Source organism: Nyctereutes procyonoides, unplaced genomic scaffold, assembly GCF_905146905.1.
Source record: "Nyctereutes procyonoides isolate TBG_1078 unplaced genomic scaffold, NYPRO_anot_genome, whole genome shotgun sequence".
In the NCBI taxonomy this organism is placed as follows: domain Eukaryota; kingdom Metazoa; phylum Chordata; class Mammalia; order Carnivora; family Canidae; genus Nyctereutes; species Nyctereutes procyonoides.
Genome location: NW_026575126.1, coordinates 23,410,336 through 23,432,292, shown reverse-complemented (window position 1 = coordinate 23,432,292; position 21,957 = coordinate 23,410,336). Strand labels below are relative to the sequence as shown.

Sequence of the window (21,957 nt, the reverse complement as noted above, 5' to 3'; positions counted from 1 at the left end):
CAAACACAGGAATGAACAAGTTAATTGGAAGTATGAGTAATTGCTGCGACGATGGTAAAATAAGACAGTGCGGTGGAAGGTGACTGAGTATGGGGGAGGGGCCAGTGGGGAGGCTGCCTCTTCTCTGAGGAGGTGATGTTCAAGTAAGACCTGAGTGGAGCCAATCTCAGGGGCGCAGCAGACTGCTCAGAATGAACCAAAAAGATCCTCAGGAAGGAATGAGTTTCGTGCATTCACACAGCAGAAAGCAAGCTGGTGGGGCTGGTGAGTGAACAAGGAACGATTAGAAATTTGGATTTTATCACAAGCCTTTTGAGAGTTGTAAGCAGGAGAATGAAAGTGAAGATCTGCTATACATTAGCATCTCTGGCAACTGTAGAGAATAAAGCATAGGGGAGCCAGAGAAGAAGCAGAGATGAGTTAAGAGGCTGTTGTAGTCAAGATAAGAGATAGTGATAGTTTGGACCAGGAGTAGCAGGGACATAGGAAATAAGTAGATAGATAAGGAATGTGTGTAGAAGTTTTGAAAGAAGGAAACACTGGAGCAGGTCCTCCCACCCTCCATCCCTGTCAACCCCAACATAGATTTTCATGGCCTTCATATATAACCAGGAAATCTACTTAATGATAGATTCTACTATTCATTTGTCTATTTCTGGCTTGGGAATGCAGAATAGCATGCTTTGGGAGATTTGATCATTCACTTTTGAGTTGTAATAGAAAAGCCTGGTGAATAGAGGAACACTAAAACAAGTATGCATTCTTGGCGCCAGGGGAATGGATTCGGAGCCAGTTTAACAGCCACAGTGTCTTTCAAAGAAAGAACATTTCCTGGGTCCAGAATCCAGGAAAGACTGACCCTGCTTGGGTTGTAAGGCCACTCCTGAACCAGATATTGGGTCTGGGGATGAGGAGTGGGGGTGGTAACATGATGGATGAAGCTTCCTTTCTGTCCTGCATCCCATTAGTAGGAGATAAAAGAGGGTCAAGGGACATTTCCCTCAAGGCAAAGGTACAGACTAGCAAAAACAATATATCTGTGAAGATGCCTTCATTTGGATTTCTCAGATGCCACACCCCCTAGGAATGTCTGGCCAAAGGTCATAGCCAGGCCTGAATTGTAGCTCTCTGAAACTCTGTCCCATTCTTTTGTCTTCAAAGAAACTGTTGTTAAAATCAAAATACAAGCTTGTTATCTATAATTTGTCCTTGTTGACATCTTTATATATTTGATTATTTGGTATATAAAGTAATAATAAAACTCTCTCAAGAGTTTGCCATGGCCTAGCCCTTAGTGTTTCCTTTAGACAATACAGGACATCAGATACCCCAACACCAAATTCTGTGTGTCAAGCATAGCTAATCTGAGAGCCTTGTTCTTATCAAGATGGTGCTGGGTTCCCATCCACTTGACTACACATCTGCATAACAGGTATAATACAGAAACTGTGGACACAGGACTTTTCCAAGCAGTTTTAGGTGCAGAATGGGATGCTCTGCTCACTCAAATCTAGCAGGCTCTAGCATTAAAAAAAAAGGGGGGGGGGAGGGAAAGCCTTTTATGCTCAGACCTCAAAGCCTCAGGGACACTTACTCTCTCATGGATCTGTTTTCTGGGAAGAGGACCCACAGGGCTGAGAGGCTTCTTGAGGCCCCTGAATGGTCATTTTCACAGAGAAAAGTCTTGGCTATTTACCTGGAACACATTATCAGTGGAGGGGACATTGGTCTTTGGATCCTTTTTACCCTCCCTCCTGTTTCCCGAAGCTCTTAGAACATGGTCCCTCCTGGCCCTAGCTGTTTATAAGCTCCCAACCCCCTGCTTTGCTTGGGTGAATTCCATTCAGTTCAATCCATTGAGTGGCCTCTGCAAGTAAGACCCTAAATGTGCACTGAGAATCCCCTTCTTTTTGTCCTTTTATATTCTCCATGTAAATGCATCTCAGCTAGGTGACAAGACTGGATTAATTTATATTACACATACAATAAACAACATACTGAATCACTCATTCAATAAACACTTATTATAGCATCAACTGTAAACCAGGTACTCTTAACAAGCACTGAGGTGGCAGTGATTATATTTCCTGGCCTCCCTAGGTAAATTATGTTCTAATGAGGGAGACAGATAGTAAATAAGTATATAATATGCGAGTGGAGTAATTTTAAAACACAAAGGAAGCCTGCTAATATGTACATGTGGGGGCAGGAGACATCTTAGAAAGGTTAGTTGAGCAAGGTGCCTCTGAGGAAACCAGACCTAAAATGGGGGAAATGGGTGGGTAGAGACTTGGATTTGGAGAGAAATCTTTTTGGTAGGATTTACAATTAACCTGAACTTCTCATCAAAAAATTAAAATGTAGGTGCACCTGAGTGGCTTAGTTGGTTAAGCATCTGACTTCAGCTCAGGTCATGATCTCAGGGTCCTGGGATTGAGCCCAGCATTGGGCTCCTGTTCCACAGGGTGTCTTCTCTCTCTCCCCTTGCCCCTCCCCACCATGCTTATGCACACTCCCTCATTCTCTCTCTCTCTCTCAAATAAATGAATAACATCTTTTTTTAAAAATAGCAATAATGTAGGGAAGATTTGGATAGGACTTGGAGATAGAGGGCCTCTCCAGTATAGAACTGTAGGCTGGACCACTGCACCATACAGACTCTCCTGTCCTCTGCCAGTTGGGGTCATGGTTCTGACTTCCCAAGCTCGTCATCACCTGACTCTTTTCCTGTTTATACACTGGTAGAACTTCCCGCTTGGCTTTCTTCCCAGCTACCATTTACACTCTTCATCCTTGATGGTAATGCAGACTCTACCATCACGTTCCCCAGGCTATTCTGAATAAATTTCTTTCCCTGTGACTTGGAAGAACCTATTCATTGTCTTGCCCTGTAGGTTACTATATAGTTTATCATTTCACTGGGACACTTCTGAGAACAGAAAGGGCACTGTTAATAATTATGCTGGGCCTCCAGGTATAGATTGGGACTGTCCTCTGCAAACTGTGTGGTTGTCACCAGAGATACGTGGTCATCGTCCTAGTTAGCTCCAGCCACAAGTGAACTGATTGCCCTCTGCTAGCCTCTGATCCAGAGGCTGAGTTGGGCTCCTTGCATGTTTATCTAGAAGTCAAAACAGAGGCCATCCCTCTTTCCTCACCAGCCTTGTTTTTCACTCCTAGGATAGTTTTTCTAGTTTCCATCTTGGAAGTCCCTCTATCTCCATACTAGAACATCCCTCCACTAGTTTTCATTCGTCTTCTGAGAACGGAAGAGACTTCCTAAATCTATTTTCTCTGTTTCTTCAAGCTGCTACCTGAGATGAGATGTAGACTGTTCTTCTGTGTTCAGGTCTGACACCACTGTCTTCAGACCCAGACACTTTTGCAAAACTCCTACCAGGCCTGTGTGTTTGTCCCTCTGGAGTGAAGATAGAATCTGAAGAGTTGGGCTTCGTGAGGCAAAGTCAAACTGATGGCCTTCCAGCCCCTCAGGACACTAAGAATATCCAGAAATACTGTGCATTGCCTCTTTACAAAGTTATGTGCTAACAACTTTAAGAGATTCAAGGGACAGAGATGCCTGGGTGGCTCAGTGGTTAACCACCTGCCTTTGGCCCAGGGCGTGATCCTGGAGTCCGAGAATCAAGTCCCACATCGGGCTTCCTGCATGGAGCCTGCTTCTCTATCTGCCCGTGTGTGTGTGTGTGTGTGTGTGTGTGTATCTCATGAAAAAATAAATAAAATCTTTGTGAAAAAAAGAGAGAGAGAGAGAGATTCAAGAAACATGATAAACACCCATGCTTTTTTAAAGAAAATTTTAAAGATATTAAGGTCAGGCCACAAAATTGGGAAGTAACATAAAAAAATTTTATAATAAGACCCTTCTGGGTTATTTTTACTATAATAATAATAACACTGACATATTATTGGATTCAAATATATTTTGCAGTACAGGTTCCATAGTCCCTTATCCAAATCCCCAAAAAGTTCTGAAAACCAGGGGGTAGAAATTCAAAGTTTGTCACAAGTTTGACAGTAAAATCTGATTTGAATTGGCCTTAGTCTCATAGTCTTTGTCCTACTTAGTGTGACTATTCATGTTTTGCTACAGAAATATTAATATGTTTGGTTACTTCACCAAACTTCAAAGGGGGACATAGGCTATATGTACTGTATTACCTGTTAAAAATACTTCTGACCCAAAAGTTTTCTAATAAGGGATTTTGGCTCATAGTACTAGTTTGCCAGTTATGTGTTTTCGATTAATAATCTCCACAAATCAGGTAAAGCACAGACCTCAAAGAAAATTCCTTACAGAGTTGTCCCCACTTTATTTACTGCTCCCTGCCTGTTTGGTCTATATAGCTTGGGAACTAATCAGTATTATTTTCCAGTTAAACATTTAGTACCTTAATCCTGTGGAAGGAGATACCATGTTGATTTAATAAATGATGAATGAATAAAAACAGTGAATAACATGTTGAACCCAGATCTCTCCTTCTCCACTTGTGTAACATGGAAGGAAGAGGAAAGAGTCCTTTACAGTTACATGTGAGACACAGTAGTCACACATGCAGTCCATATTCATTCTGTGTTGAGTGTGTAAGAACTATGCTCATGCCCTCCTGGAGCCTCAAAGAGGCCTCCAGAAACAATTTCATACCTTTTTCTAAATGCATAATCTTAGGACCAGTAATTATGGGTCTTCCATTAGTTTAGCAAAAGGCTTTTCTATTCTTTTCTCAAGAAGTATATTGTACTTCCAAGACCAATAAGGGGGATGAGAAGAGTGTATTAATATTTAGCCCTTTACTGTCCAACTTAACCTATGTGGTAGCCAAACTCCAAGAAACCCCCAGTGATTCAAGCCCTTGTGTAGTTCCTTCCATAATAAATATGATTTATCTTTGTAACCAGTAGGACTTTGTACAAGTGACAAAGTGTGGCTTCTGATGTTAGGTTATACAAGACATTATGGTTTCTGCCTTTCCCTATCTTGGATCACTTGCTTTGGGGAAGGAAACTAGCTGCTATGTAATGAGAATACTCTAGTAACTCGATGGAAAAGTCCATGTAGCAAAGCAGTAAGATCTTCTGCCACAAACTCGCACTAAATTGCCAGTCATGTGAGTGAGCCACCTTGAATTGGATCCTCCAGCCCCACTCAAACCTCCAGATGAACCAGCACCAACCAGCACCAACCAAAAACTTGACTTCAGTTTTGAAAGGGACTGTAGTCATAACAAACCTGCTAGCCTACTCGTGGATTCCTGATCCCCAGAAACTTGATAAACAAAAAAATATTTGTCGTTTCAAGCTGCCAGGTTTGAGGGTAATCTGTTCTACAGCAAAAGATAACAAATATACCAGGAACTTTGATTCAGTGAAGAAATGTTGGTTTCTCTTATTGTGAAAGTAATAATATGTGCTTGTTGCAAATTTCAAACATAGATATATGTGACCTAGAAAATAAAAATATCCAGTTATTTCACCCTCTTTGCAATTTATGATGAATAGTTCCAGATTTTCTCCAAGTAGATACTAATATGTATACATGTGTATATACAAACATACATGTGTTGTGATTTGTTAATACAGACTAGATCATATTAAATATACTGTCCTGCAACTTGTAGATTCTCTTTAACAACTTACCATGGTACATCTTCCATTTAAGTTCATATAAATCTATGTCATTTGTTAGTATATCTTCGTATATTTTGTTGTGTGGTCTTATCCATTTCTTACTAGAGGATATTTGGGCTGTTTCCAGTTCCTACAAATACAAAGCATCATACAGTGGATAAGTATGTAGATAAATCTGTGGGATATATTTCTGGAAACAGAAATGTGGATCAAAAGTAGACACACTAGGGGATGCCTGGGTGGCTCAGCAGTTTAGTGCCTGCCTTGGGCCCAGGGCATGATTCTGGAGTCCTGGGATCGAGTCCTGCATCAGGCTCCCTGCATGGAGCCTGCTTCTCCCTCTGCCTGTGTCTCTGCCTCTCGCTCTCTCTGTGTCTCTCATGAATAAATAAATAAAATCTTTAAAAAAAAAAGTAGACACACTTAAAATTCTGATAGATATTTTCAGATTGCCCTCCCCAAAAGCTGTATCCCAAAGTTGTACCAAGGAATGTAAATGTCTATTTCCCAACACCCTCAACAACATTGGGTATCCACAACCTTTGACAATCAGGCAAGTGAAAAATGATATATTGCCTTCTTTTGTGTTTGATTACTATCTTTTCACATCTAGTTATTCTTCTGTTTGGGATTGTCCATCTCCTTTGCTAATCTTGATACTAGATTATTTGTCTTATGTATTGGTTTGTAAGGACAGTTTGTCAGTCAGCATGTTAACCTCTCTACCTAAAACATATTTTCTAGAAAATTTACCCCAACTTATCATCAAAACCAACTTTAACATTTTAGAATCATATTTAGGAGCTTTTTTGTCCTAACCCAATAATATGTGTTATATCAAGTATAAAAGAGGCTTTATAACTTAATTTGAAAGTAGTTAGAATGAAAATTTTAAATAAAGCATTTCCTATGTGTACAAGTGTTAACTGTTACTGTGTTTATCTTGGGTATCAGTGGCCTGGTTGATTTGTATTTTTACTATTTCCTTCTAGTTTCCTGAGTACTATATTCACCGCATTCCCAGAAGCCGTGAGGTTCGGCAGTCCTGGCTCTCCACAGTGGTCACCACCTTGTACTCCATGTGGCTCTCCTTTCCCCTGACTCACAGAGTGAAGCCAGATTTGGTATGTATTACCATCACTAAGGAGATGGAAAGTCACACTCCTGTCGATCCTTTATTAGTAATAGGACATAGTGTTTTCTTCAAAAGCTACTTTTTATCAGGGTGCCAGATTTTACAGTAGACCTTTTATGTTAAAAATTGATCACATGAATGCACTCTGCTGAACGAGGTAAGATATTTATCTTCCCTTTCTAGCTATAACTTGAAGTCTAAATTTGCCCTCTTCCCTCCCCCTTCTCTTGTGGTGATAAGCCCTAACACGACAGTGTCTTTAACCAGTTTGTCTTCCTCTTCACCTATGGTTCCCAGGCCAACATTATGCATTTATCAGCCAGAAGAGAGCCAACTTTTTATTCCTTTTCAGTACTTTTTGTTTTTGTCAAGATTGTCTTACCAGGTTATGGTATGCACTGGGATGAATGTCCTACACATCCAAGTTTTTATAGGAAAGTAATACAGAAAACAGAATTTTTATAAAAACATAATTATTACACTGTGTTCAACCTTACCTTCCTTATCATCTTAAGTTCTCTATGGTCTTCAGGATGAAGTTCTGTTATTCAATTCTAAATGTATTTTATTTTTAAAGGTTTATTTATTTATTATTCATAGAGACACACACACACACAGAGAGGCAGAGACACAGGCAGAGGGAAAAGCAGGCTCCCTGCAGGGAGCCCAAGGTGGGACTTGATCCCGATCCAGGGATTCCAGGATCACACCTTGGCCTGAAGGCGGCGCTAAACCGCTGAGCCACCCCGGGATCCCCTCTAAATGTATTTTCGTAGACAATGGAGAGCAATGGATATGTTATCATAGTAGTGTACACAGTTCTTAAATAATACTTTCATTCCTATTTTAAGGCAGAATCCATTAATTGGCATAGCCTGAAAGGAAACTCTTTACTTGTTCTTCACGTACACGAGTTCTGGCACAGCAGATGGTGTTCTTATGAGTAGTTGAACAGAAATGTGTTGCTTGATTTTGAAAGATCTCTGAGTTTGGTCATTGCCTTTCATCAGCTGGATTGCACTTCACATCCCTTCTTTAGATGAGAATTTTAGAATCTGAATTATTCTACATGAGTAGTTTAGATTGTTTTTAAAAGATACAATTTACAAACAGTGAGATGCACAAATCTTTTTTTCCTGAGTTTTATTTAAGTTATCTCTATCCAATGTGGGGCTTGAACTCTGAGATCAAGAGTCACATGCTGTCCCAATTGAGCCAACCAGGCGCCCCAAGAGATACACAGATCTCAAGTGTTTGATAGTTTGACCATATTCCTGTCAAGATAGAACAATTCTATCACTCTATAAAGTTTTCTCCTGCTTCTTGCCAGTCAGCCTCTATCCCTGAGCAGCCGCTTTCTGATTTCTGTCACCACAGATTAATTTTACTTATATTTATTTTTAAATTTTTGACAAAAAAGTTTATTTCATAAGCTCCCACCACATTTTTAGTGTGTAGAATTTAGATATTTCCCTAAAAGATCATTATTGCCCAGAAAAATTTATTTCTAAAATTCAAAAGACAGTGGAAAAGAGAAAAAAGGTCTTGACATTTTAGGCAGGAAATTTGGGATTTATATTTACTGCATCACTAGAGGCCTGACCACCATGACAGGCAACAGCTAGCTTGAGTGTGGTTTAGGACTCTAAAGGGTTAAGGCTCAGAAGGAAGTAGTGACAGAGGTGGATGATGTGTGTTGCAGACAGATGAGCTCTGGTGACTGCCTGACCAAAGTATTTGATACCCTTGTAGTGGAAAGAGTAACCGGTGGGGCTTTAGGACACTTGGTCCCAGGCCCACGTTGGCTTTTATTTCATTTTAGTCAGTTCTCTTCTGGGCCTCATTCTTTACCTTAAAACTAAAGGATTGTACTAGATATCTTCTCAGTTTCCTTCTAACTTTAGTCTAAAATTTTATGAGTGCTATAAATTTGCTCATAAAAAGTGAAAGGGGGAAAAAACTATTATGATGTTTCTAAAGGAGTAAGAGTGAAAAGGGGTAGGGGGATATTAAATACTCAATTTCCATTTGGAACTGAGTTAGTTAAAAGAAATTATTTCAAACCTGAGCATTTTCCAGTCAGCTGCTCTGATACAGTTGGCTTCACAAAATCAATTGGCACTTAATGAAATCCCCTTCACTTTACAGAGAAAAGTTAATAGTTAAGAGACCTTTTTTACTATAACATGCAGATCTTTCTTGTATTCTTCCTTGGCTTTCTTATGACTTCCATCACAAAGCATTATTCCTTCTTTACTTGTTTAGGGGGGGAAAAAGTGAAAGAAAAACCCACTCTTGAGAGAGATAGCAGCATCAGACCTTAAATCACTGGAGTTAGCTGAACGGCCAGGTGCCTTTCTGCTCTGCATTAAACTGTGTGCACCTGAGTCTGCTGCACACTCAGCTGTGTCTCTACATCATTTTGCCATCAATAAAATACAAACACAGGCACTTTCCTTTTTGTTCCAGAATGAGTGCTGAATAATAGAACATTTTAATGTTTTTCAAGTGGAAATTCCATCTAGTGTATATTGGGTACTGTTCATTGAGCACTTAGATGTGCCAGATGTAGTACGAGTATGAGTGCTTGCATCCCTGCTGTATGAGATAGGTAGTGCTGTGATTCACATTTACTGGGTGAGGAAACTGAGGCACTGAGGTGGGAGGTTACTTGCCCAGAGTTTGCACAACCAAAAAATAATGGAGCTAGGAATAAACAAACAAATAAACAAGCCAGGAAATAATGGAGCTAAGAATAAAAAATAAATAAATGAATAAATAAATAAATAAATTGAAATAAAATAAGCCAGGCCTTGCTGATTCCAAAGCTCAAGGCATTAACCACTGAACTGTGTGCCACTTTGCTTCTGGCTCACACCATGGACGCTATATTCATTCATTCGTACCAATTAAGAATCAATTGATACATTATTTTCTTTTATTTAAAGATTTTATTTATTCATTCATGAGAGATACGGAGAGAGAGAGGCAGAGACAAGCAGAGGGAGAAGCAGACTCCATGCAGGGAGCCCAATGTGGGACTCGATTCTAGGACCCCGGGATCACGACCTGATCCAAAGGCAGACACTCAACCGCTGAGCCTCCCAGGCACCTGATACATTACTTTTTAAAATAAGTTACATGAAATATCACTCCCCCTAAGTAGTAGTATAAAATGAAAATAAATCCCCAAAACTCCCAAGTACCTGCTTTCATAGAGGTTTAACACTGATATAAATGAATAATAGCATGTGTCATGTATATTTGTCAGAATATCTTTAAAACAAAGTGGTACTAGAAATGGGAAATAATACTATTAAAGAAGTATTATTACAGAATTCTACAAATGAGATTGACTTGGGAAATTAAAATTCATATTTACCAGTTTCCTGTTAGAGAAATATGTACATATTAAACCATTGTGAGGATATGGACTGTTTCATGCCTTAATTGACTGTTTTGGGAGACCTCAGCCTAATCTCCACCAATAATTTGAAAGGATGGTTTCTTTTTTTATAAGATCATCAAATACTTTTTAGGTGCTTCTAATATTTCACAGGTCATATTTTTTAAGAAATAGGATTTTGCCACGCATCTGTGAACAGCCGTCATAAGTTCATAAGACTATTGTTGAGTTTGAAGATAATGGGACCAAAAACAGAGCAGTAGTTGCCAGCATCTGGGACTAACTACAAAAGGACTTAAAGGAACATTTTTGGGGTGAAAACTGTCCTGTATCTTGATTGTAGGGATGGTGGTTAGTTGATTGTATTTGTTAAAACTCAGACCTGTACACCAAAAAAGGGTAAGCTTTACTGTATGTAAATCGTATCTCAATAAATTTTCATTTTAAAAAAGATAGAATGGATTAAAATGTGTATCATTGCCCAAAGCAGCACATTTAGCTTCCAGTAGTCTTATGTATATAGCCTTTCACTCACTATCTTTGAGTAAAAGTGATTTGATGAGTCATTGCTTACTGCTCTTGACACTAATCACTGCAATGTTTATAAGGCCTAAAGAAGTGGAGCAAATACTTGAATTGCATTGACAGCATTTGTCTAAAATTTCTGACATAAAACGTGGGACCTTTGTATTAAAAATCTGGGTCAAGAAGCATCAGAGGAAGCAAAAATAACACTTCATCAAATGAACTGAGATCTCTGGTCATTTTAGTCACTTACTGTTTTCTGTTTTTCTCTATTACCTTGGAAGCAGCAAATACAGTTAGGCAAATTTGGACTGCTGTATTATGTTTGATTTGTAGATGAATCTATCCTCAAAGTGGTAGTTTTTCAAAGTATAAAGCAAGTGCCTGCTGTGTGCTACTTTTCCAGTTGGATATCTAATAGGCATCTGAAACTTTCTTAGTCCAAAATAGTAGATATTTCACACTCTTTCCCAATTTTAGCAAATTTGCTCAGTGAAATCCCCAGGAGATATCTTTGATTCCTCTTTCCCACACCCTACTTCCTGTGTTCAATAGCAAGCCCTGCCAGCCATGTCTTTAAAATTTATCACCTGTCTGTTTATTTCTGTCCATTTTCACTGCCACCATGACGCCCGGCCCCTCTATTGCCTGGTCTCCCAGCCTGTCTGTGTATCTGCGTATGGAAGGAAGTTCATGTCCACCTGCAATTTCTTTACCACTTAACAATCAATGTAATTTTTTAAATGTAAATTAGATTCTGTTACTTTATACTCAAAAATCCTCCAGTGGTTTTCTATGCTGTTAGAGTAGAGTCCAAACTTAGTGGAGCCTGTGTGCTCTATCTAGCCTTGACCTCCTTCTTTGACCTCTTCTCCTCCTCTCATCCCCTTGTTCACTATGTGCCAGCCACACCTGCCTTCTTTTTTTTTTTTTTAAACAAACCCAGCTGATTCATATCTCAGAGCCTTTGTACTTGCTTTTCTGTGCTTGGGACTCTTTACTCCTGATCTAAACATAACCAGATCCCTTTTGTTCTTTGAGCCCAAGTGTTACCTCCTTACAAAGACCTGATTGCTAGCAGTTCGGCTAATGTCCTCATCCTCTACCCTGCTTTATTTTCTTCAAAGTACTAATCCCAATAAAAGTTATCTTTTTTATGTATTTGTTTATCATCATTCCATAAGAAACCGTGCCTGCCTTGTTCACTGTTAGGGAATGGTGCCTGGCCCAGGGTAGCCACTCAGCACATATCTTACTTAGATAAATGTTCCAGTCACTGTGCTGGTTACTCAGGATGCAAACATATGTGAGACATGGGCCTTGCCCTCAGAGAGCTTATACTCTAGTGGAAAACAAATGGGAAAGTAATTGTAATTCAGTATGCCAAGTTCCTTAGTAGTAGCAAGTCCAAATTGCCATAGAAGTATCAGAAGAGGATGCCAATGTTTGGTTCATTCCCAAATATTTGTTGAGGTCCTACTCTGTGCCAGGATTTATACTCTGTGTGAGAGATATAAAAGTAAGCACAGTAGGCAGAAGTCTTGCCTATAGCTGGATGGTTACAGTGTGATAATCCTCTCTGGGGAGTGAGGTAAGGCTTCAGAGTAGAGATGACATTTAAGCAAAGGTGGATAGAAGAGAGAATAGAAAAAGGTCATTTTAAGAAGAGCAAAAGTAATAAGTCAGCTGAGTAAAAGTCACATACTGTACATAAATTTGAAACCTTTGACTACACCTTTATTAATTGGCATTTTACATATAACATTTCATTGTTATTAGAAATCAGTAGGACCTAGACCTTAAGAACTCAGTACAAGTAATAAGTAGTTATTTTTACAAAACTAAATATCATAGGTACTGTTAAGATGGCATAGTTGGCTTTTTTCTCTAAAATCCCCATAAACAGGCATTTTTCATTGAAATTTCAGTAGTTAAAGGAAATAACCACTTCACCATTTTATTATCATGTAGATTTATGAGAATGGATCCACCTAAAAGTCATATTTTTAAAATCTTTTAGAAAAAATAATTATTGAGCAATGCCTGGGTGGCATAGTTTAACATCCGACTCTTGATCTCAGCTCAGATCTTGATCTCAGGGTCATTAGTTCAAGCCCCAAACTGAAAAAATTACCGAACTATTCTGATCTGTGTGGCACTCTCCTGAGTACTTTACATACATTAACTAACTCATTTAATTTTCCTAACAGTCTCCTGACATAGTATTCTTTATCTTCATACCATAGATGAGGAGCCCAAAGTCCAGCGCGGTCTAAGTAACCAAAGTCACAGAGCTAATCAGTGTAGCTTAACTCTGGCTCTCTTTAGAAATGTATCAGATTTTGTGAGAATTAGCTAACTTGCTCAATTCAGAACTTAACTAGTCTTTTTTTAAACATCTGTATTGCAGTAGGCACTGAAGGGGGTTAAGGCAATATAGCCTGTGTCTTTGAGAAGTTTTTATTTAGTTAGCTGCAAGAAAAATAGTAAAAAACAACAACAACAACAAAAAAAAAACCCACAGGTAGACATGAAATAGAGAGTAATTCTATTGGAAAAAACCTATTTAGATCAGAAATTTTTCTTCCATCTCTGTAGCTATAGCTTGTTTTGCTACTTGAGATTCTTTTTAAAAAATATTTGAACACATTTTTTAAGCTTTTTTAACATTTTGAAATAATTATAGATCCCAAGAAGGTGCAGAAATAATACATAGAGTTTCATGTACTCCTCACCCAGCTTCCCCTAATGGAGACAACTATAACTAGTACAATGTCAAAGCCAGAAAATGTGTATTATTAGTACAATACTGTTAACAACCAGACTATACTCACTTTTCCCTGTTTTTTATATACATTCACATGTGGTTGTATGTGTGTGTATGTATAGTTCTGTGCTACCTTATTCATGTATTTATTTGTGTAACTACCACCAAAATCAAGATATAAAACTGTTTCGTCACTGCAGAGGAAGTCCCCTGTATTTCCCTCATCCCTGTCTCTTGGCAGCCACTGATCTGCTTTCCAGCTATACAATTTGTCATTTCAAAAATGTTCTATAAATAGAATTAAACAGTGTGAAACCTTTTGAGGTTGACATTTTTTGCCAACTATAATGTTCTTGAGATTTTTTTTTGCATGTATCAGTAATTCCTTTTTATTGGTGAATAGAATTCCATTGTACAGATGCACAGTTTGCTTAGCCATTCATGCATTGAAGGACATTTGAATTGTTTTCAGTTGCTGCTGTAAGTAAAACTACTATGAACATTTACGTACAGGTTTTTGTATAATGATTAAGTTTTCATTTCTGTAGGTAAATGCCCACAAATGAGATTGTTGAGTCTGATAGAAAGTTCAAATTAAATTTTGTAAGAAACTGCCAGACTATTTTCCATAGTGACTATACCATTTTACATCTCACTAGCAGTGTACAAGAGATCCAGTTTCTCTACCTTCTCTCTAGATTTCTTTTTTTTTCTAGATTTCTTGATATTATCATTACTTCTTATGTGTGCAGTGACACACCATTGTGGTTTTAATTTGTATTTCCCTATTTGCTAATGAATTTGAATATCTTCATGTGCTTGTCATTAACATGCCTTCTTCATTGAGAGGTCTGTTCAAGTCTTTTTGCACAGTTTCAAACTGAGTTGTTTTACTTTTGAGTTTTAAGAGTTCTTGTCTATATTCTAGATATAAGGCTTTGTGCTATATTGTGGTTTATAAATATTTTCTGCCAAGTCATAGTTTCTCTTTTCATCTTCCTAACAGGGACTTTCACAGAGCAAAAGTTTTATTTTGATGAAATCTAATTTGTCAATTTTTTTTAAATTTTGGTTGTCACATCTAAGAACTCAAGTGAAGCATTCTAGATTGTGCCTACCCCTAGATTCCAAAGCTTTCCTCATTTTTTCCCTAAGAGCTATATAGTCTTATGTTTTACTTTTGAATCCATAGATAACTTTGAATCAGTTTTTGAATAAAATATAAGATTTAGATGAAGGCTCATTTTGCCAATAGATGTCCAACATGATCTGTTTTAAAAAACAAAAACGAAACAAAAAAACAACTTTCCTTCCTCCATGGAATTGCTTTTGCCTCTTTGTCAAAAATCAGTTGGAAATTTTTTTTAAGAATTAGTGTGGTGTGTTTGTGTTTATCTATTCCTGGACTCTCCATTTCATTGATCTCTATGTCCCTCTGCCAGTACAACACTGTTATGAATGATATAGCTGTATATAGTAAGTCTTAACTTCAAATCAAGTTATTTCTTCCACTCTATTCTTTTTTAAAATTATTTTAGCTCTTCTAGTTCCTCTGCCTTTCTGTGTAAATTTTGGAATAAGCTTGTTTATATAAATACAACAAAATTTTGCTGGGATTTTGAGAAGAATTACAATATATGTATACATCACTTTTGGGGAAATTGACCTCTCTGTTGAGTCTTGCAGTCCATAGCCATGGTATGTCTGTACATTTTTTTAATTTTTATTTATTTATGATAGGCACACAGTGAGAGAGAGAGAGAGAGGCAGAGACACAGACAGGGAGAAGCAGGCTCCATGCAGGGAGCCTGACATGGACTCGATCCCGGGTCTCTAGGATCATGCCCTGGGCTGAAGGTGGCGCTAAATGGCTGAGCCACTGGGGCTGCCCTACCTGTACTTTTAATTTAGGTCTTCTTTTCTTTCTTTCATCATCATTATGTAATTTTCTGTATATAGACCACATACATATTTTTTAATTGATATCTTGGCATTTTACTTATTTGGAATGATTGTAAATTATAAATAGTATTATGTTTTTAGTTTTGGTTTCTACTTCTACATGTCTGTTGCTAACATCTAGAAATACAGTTGATCTTTGTTTTTTTTTAATTTTATTTATTTATGATAGTCACACAGAGAGAGAGAGAGAGAGGCAGAGACACAGGCAGAGGGAGAAGCAGGCTCCATACACCGGGAGCCCGATGTGGGATTCGATCCCGGGTCTCCAGGATTGCGCCCCGAGCCAAAGGCAGGCGCCAAACCGCTGCGCCACCCAGGGATCCCTGATCTTTGTTTTTTTAATCTCATATCTTGTGATCTTGCCTAACTCATATATTAAATCCTAAGAATTTTTAAAATATATATCCTGGGATATTCTAGACAATCTCATATTCTGCATATAGGGAAAATTTTTCCCTTCCAACCATTATATCATTTATTTCATTTTCTTGCCTTATCGCACTGGCTAGGACTTCTAATATTATATTCAATAAGAGTGGTGAGAGCAGGCATCTTTGTCTTGTTCCAGGTTTTAGGAGAAATGCATTCACTCTTTCACCACTAAGGATGATGTCAACTGTGGGTTTTTATAGATGTTCTTTGTCAAGTTGAGAAAGTTTCCCTTTGCTGTTAGTTAGGGTTCTCCAGAAAAACTGAACCAGAAAGTGGTGCAGGATTTTATTCAGCCTCTTTGTTCTATTCAGGTCTTCAATTAAGTGGATAAGGACAATCCACATTAGTTGAGAGAGCAATCTGTTTTACTCAGCCTACCAATTCAAACACTCATTTCACCCCCAGAATACCCTCACAGACATACCCAGAATATTTGACCCCATTGCCCAGTCAACTTGACACATAGTATTAACCATCACAACCTCTGTTCCTAATTTGCTGCAAATGAAAAAATTAATGTCATTAGTGATATTGACTTGCCAGGAACTTTCTTTTTTCCCTGAATTGCTGTTACTTGATTCTCTTGTATAAGAACTTCATCTCTTATCATATTTTTTGGTAATCAAAAACCTCTATAACATGTTCAAAGGAAACGTAGCTGGACAAAATAAATTTTGTCAGGTTTTTTTGCATCAACTAATACATGATATGTGATTTTTCTTTAACCTATTAATATTGTGCATTACCTTGATTTTCAAATATTGAAACACACTTGTATTCTTGGGATTAAATCTCACCTGATCATGGTATAATTCTTTTATTTTATATATATATATATATATATATATATATATACATATACATATATATATCTGGATTTGACTTACCAGTAATTTGTTGAGAATTTTAATGATGATAGTCGTGAGTGGTATTGGTCTTTAGCTTTCTGCTTGGGACTCTTTTTGTCCGATTTTGGTCTTGAGATAATAGTAGCCTTATAAAATGATTGAGAAGTGTTTCACCCTCTTTGTTTTCTGATATATTGTTTAGAATTGATATTAATTTTCTTTTAAATGTTTGGTAAAACTCCCCTAACTGGGAATAGAAGATTTCTGGCCCTGAAGATTTCTTTTTCAGAAGCTTGTTGTGGATTACATTTCTTTAATAGTTATAAGATTATTCAGATAATCTGTCTCATGTTGGGTGAATTTTGGTAGTTTGTGATTTTCAAGGAATTAGTCCATTTCATCTAAATTATTACGAGCATAGAGTTGTTTATGGTATTCCCTTATTGCTTTTTTTTTTTTTTACCAGCTTTAGGATCTGTAATTACATCCTCTGTTTCTTTCTTGATATTGGCAAAATCTGTCTTCTCTTCTCTTTTTACATTTGTCATTCTTGCTAGAGATTCATTGATTTTGTTGATCTATTTGAAGAGTCAGCTCTTTTTTTCACTCATTTTTTTCTGCTCTTTATTGTTTCCTTTCTTCTGGTTGCTTTGAGTTCATTTTGCTCTTTTGGTTTCTAAAGGTAAGGGCCTAGATATTGATTTAAGAAATTTCCTCTTCTCTAATATAAGGATTTAGTGCTACAAATTTCTCTTTCAGCACTGTTTTAGCTTCATCCTACAAATGTGGATATGTTGCATTTTCATTTTATTTAGTTCCAACTTTCTTTTTATTTCCTTTGAGTCTTCTTTGACCCATGGATTTAGAGTGCTTTGCTTAATTTCTAAGTACTTGGAGGTTGTTGTTGTTGTTATTGTTTTCCTATTATCCTTCTGTTATTGATTTCTAGTTTGATCCCATTGTGGTCAGGAAACCCTGCTCTGTTTTTAAATATTTCATGTTTGTTTTATGATCCAGGATACTGTCTGTCTTGGTGAATACTCCATGGGTGCTTGAAAAGAATGTATATCCTACTCTTGTGTGGAATATTCTGGAATTGTCTGTTATATGTTAGCTGGTGGACTATGTTGTGGAGTTCTTCTGTATCTTCACTGATTTTCTATTTAATATGTCTACTGATAGCCACAAGAGACATGGAACACTTTGTTAGCCCTTCTAAAACCACGGCTAACTAGGCCCATTGATCTTGGCCCTTCATAATCTGTTGTCTGCCCTTTTCCCCCTAATGTAATAGACACGTTGATCTCTCAGTAATATGAATTTTAAATACTCTTTGTAGTTCCCTGTTTGCATCTTGAAACCCCAAAATTTCTTCACTGTTGTATCTTCTTTAGTTTCTCCTAAAGATAGGAGTCTTTAAGTCAGTCTTTTAGTGAGTAGACTGATCTGGTACTGTCTTGAAAATATACTCCTGAGGAGAAATTAGTGTGTTTCAAGGAGGAGAAGAGAAAGTTGAATTTGAGAGATTAGTAGTCATTAAGCTACAGTCAGAGAACTGCCTGTGTTGGGGGAAAAGATCTGTACAGTTCTCGAGGGGAAGGGCTGTGTATTTTTGTTTTTCCCATGGTCCCTTCCTAGAAAAGTGCCTTCCACATATTTGCGGAATGACTTAAAAATAAATGAATGAATACTGGATGGTGTGAGTCATCACAAAAACAAAGACGCCCACTCCCTAAACTGCTACTCTTCTCAGGCTTTATTGAGCGTCTGAAAGACCAGAAGAAGGGTTTCGCGAGTCCACTGTGTTTGATTACTGGCTTCATTCCAACCTGGCTGTTGTTAAATGAAATATTCAGGCAAAGAGCTCTGCATGCAAAAATGAAACCTAATTTAATTTTTAATCAAGTAAAAAATAAATTTCAGATTCTACATGTATAACAAATTGGAAAGAAATGGATCATTTCAGCCTAATACTCTGCCTCTTTGCCTGAAGCTGAAGCTGGTTTAATTCGCCATGACAAATTTAGATGTATTTATTACATGTACACTCATGCTTTGTATGAAAGAAGACCATTATTTTTCTTAGTCATTTTTTCCTATGTTCCATACCCAGTTTGAGCTGTGAAATGTCTAAGTTCAATAGCAAATTGATGACATAGAGAGTGGATTATTGTCCTTAAGTGGGATACTGTGATTTTTTTTTCATTAGATATTTTCTATGGTGAGCCACAAACTGGGCGGCACTGGGATTACCACTGTTTGCATAGCATATAAAATTTTTATTGGCCTATTGATTGACATGTGTTTGAAACATTAAGAAGCCAATTAACTTCTTGTTGACTTGCCAGAATCCTTACAGGAACTTTCTTTTTTCCCTGAATTGCTGTTAGTTTGATCCTCTTTGTATAATGAACTTCATCTGGTATTATATTTTTTGGTAATCAAAAACCTTTATAACATGTTCAAAGGAAACGTAGCTGGACAAAGAAAAAGTCAGCTGACCCAAGATGCCTATCTGTAAATGGAGTTAAGTGAGAATAAGATTTTTCCAGCCAAGTCAAATAAGAAATGATTAGACTGCAATTATCTCCCGCTTTATGTTTTTCAGGATTAATGAAATCATACTTGTGAGACATTTGTTTAAATTTGTTCAATTCCTATACCTCTGCTAACCAGTCCCCTGTAACACAGTAAAATGATGGCAGTGTTCCTTTGACCCAGCTTGTATTTCTCCTGGGTACATGCACTGTAAACTTAGTAACTTTCATGAAGATATAGAAAAACCAATTCTATTATACGTGCATTTAGCAAGTCGGATGATGGTTAGAGTCCACTATGAGAAGCGATTCTATGTGAAAATCCTCCCACATATCTGGTTTCTTCTGACTGACAGGCTGCCTCTCCCAGCTGCATGGTGAAATTACCAGCTGTGCCACTGACACATTGGCTGGGTGACAACCCGTAGCTGCTTCCATCCACAAACGAACTATTTAATTTAAACATTATGACTTCTGTTTCACATTTTGAGTGACCTCAGAACAAAATCTGGGTCAGAAGTAGGCTGTATGTAACCAGAGATTGCTTTGAGTTGTTTTTATTTTTCTCCACTTTAGGGGATTCTCCAAAGCTTGAAAATGATTTTTCTCTCCTTTCTAAATTGATCCTTTTTCCACTTGGCAAACATTACGTTTTTCCTCTCTGCAGAAGCCAGCGTGGCTTTGCCTACCGGTTTTCTCTCTCATTTCACTTTGCCTGCGTCACTGTCTGAGTTTGTCACCGTTCCAGCCCATCACAGGCATATGTGAGCACCAGGCCTGATGGGGCCTCTTCCTTTCAGGGTGAAAGCTAGCATGTTTTCCTAAGGATAACAATGTGACTACAGTGAAAACAAAAACGAACGTTGAAGGAAAAGGAATTCAGTTGTGAGAGGATGCGAAAGGGAAGCGCGATGAAAACAAAGCTGTTTCCAAAGAAAGGACTCATGTGCAGCCAGAGGCAGTGAACTTGGAGAGCCTTGGCCTTGTGAGAAAGGCTGTAGGAGGCCCAGGCAGCTAAATGAGAACTGAGGGGGGAAGAAGAGAAAGGAGATCTTTGAAATGATCCTCAATTAAGTATGTGATTCCTAGAGCCAGTCCCAGTTTCACAGCCTCTCCAGGGCCTACTTTAAAGTTTCAAATGAATCCTGATAGCTCTATTTATATAGCATCTGAAAATCAATAAAGTGCCATTTGTGTTTAGCATTTTGAAAATCTCTCTTTGGTCCTGAGGGGAAAAGGAAGAGAAAGGAGCACAGAGAGAACACAAATAGTTGAACATGGTATGGGAACGCTTAGTTGGGAAGGCTGGGGCAGTCCAAGTCAAGTGCACTCTTGAAAGATTTGGAGATGGCCAGGACCAGAGCTGGAATGGAAGCAGCTGGGAGAGTTTTTGGAATTGAATGCAGACTGTGAACTCCTTGAGGAAAGGTAAGGTGCATTACTCATCTTGGCAATCTCAGCACCTATTAAAGAGAAGTCGGGGAGGAGGGATATAGAAAGGAACGAAAGAAACTGAAAACTTAGTGATGACTGCTTAGAGCTTACTTAAGTGGGGTGGAAAAAATAAAATGAAACAACAACAACAAAAAAAACATTGCAGAACTGCTCTTGATGAACTTTTGCACCCACTGAATTAATCCCTGGAACTCATCTCATCTAAGGATTTTTTTGATAGTGCATTTCCGAAGTGTTAAATGTTGCCTTTGTCAAAGAAAGCAGAAGGAAGTGGAGAGTTTCTCATTCATCTTACGCAGAATACTGTTGGTTTACTTTATTTTTTTTTATCAAGATGCAGTTCACACAACATAAAATGAACCATTTTAAAGTGTACTAGTCAGTGACAGTGAGTACATTCACTGTGCTGTGCAACCACCGCCTGTAATAGGCTCTGAAACATTTCATCAACACTTGCTTTACTCTAATGCCTGAATGTCATGGGATCACTTAGGGCTTTGTCTTTATAAGAAAGAAAGAAGAGGGGAGAGAGAGAGAGAGAGAGAGAGAGAGAGACAGACATGCACACATACCTAGTCAGTGTTTTATAAAGCCTCTGGAGACTAAATGCCATCTCCTTCATTGTCTTTTGAATTTCTCATTGCCTTCATTGCCTTCCCCCACAAGACAGTAGCTAAAACTGTACCTTTTAAGGCTAACATTTCCTCTTTAGCAGTTGCTTTTTGGTGATTTATTTTTCTCCTGGCCTCCTGGTATAATCCTTATTTAAGTAGCATGAATACAGTGAAACTACCTGGTCATGGATTTCTTTTTCTTTTCTTTTCTTTTTTTTTTTTTTAAGATTTATTTATTGGAGAAAGAGAGAGTGAGCACAGGTATGGGGATGGTCACGGAGGGGCGGAGGGAGAAGGAGAGAGAGAATCTCAGGCGACTCCCTGCTGAGCATGGAGCCTGACTTGGAGCTCCATTTAACAACCCTGAGATTATGACCTGAGCCGAAATCAAGAGTCAGATGCTTAACGAACTGAGCCACCCAGGTGCCCCTGGATTTCTTTTTCTAGTATTAGACATGTATGAAGTTAAATCAGCTATAGAAAACTTATTCTCTACATGGAGCATGAGATTTAGGATCCTACTTGCACCAGGACAGCATTTTATATAGATGTAAGCCATGTGCTTTTTGCCTTCCATGGAGCCTTTTTCATGGGGTCAAAAGAACAAACTCTGATTTTCTCTAAGGCACA

The 21,957-nt window shown here is 38.0% G+C and overlaps 1 protein-coding gene across 1 annotated transcript in view; it reads left to right on the top strand.

Annotated features, from left to right (window-relative positions):
* ALG14 (ALG14 UDP-N-acetylglucosaminyltransferase subunit) overlaps window positions 1-21,957 on the top strand; it is a 90,507-nt gene that overhangs the window by 29,188 nt on the left and 39,362 nt on the right. Inside the window, exon 3 of the mRNA XM_055341408.1 lies at window positions 6,639-6,770. Coding sequence (XP_055197383.1) covers window positions 6,639-6,770 — 132 coding nt within the window. The remainder of the gene's footprint in view (window positions 1-6,638; window positions 6,771-21,957) is intronic.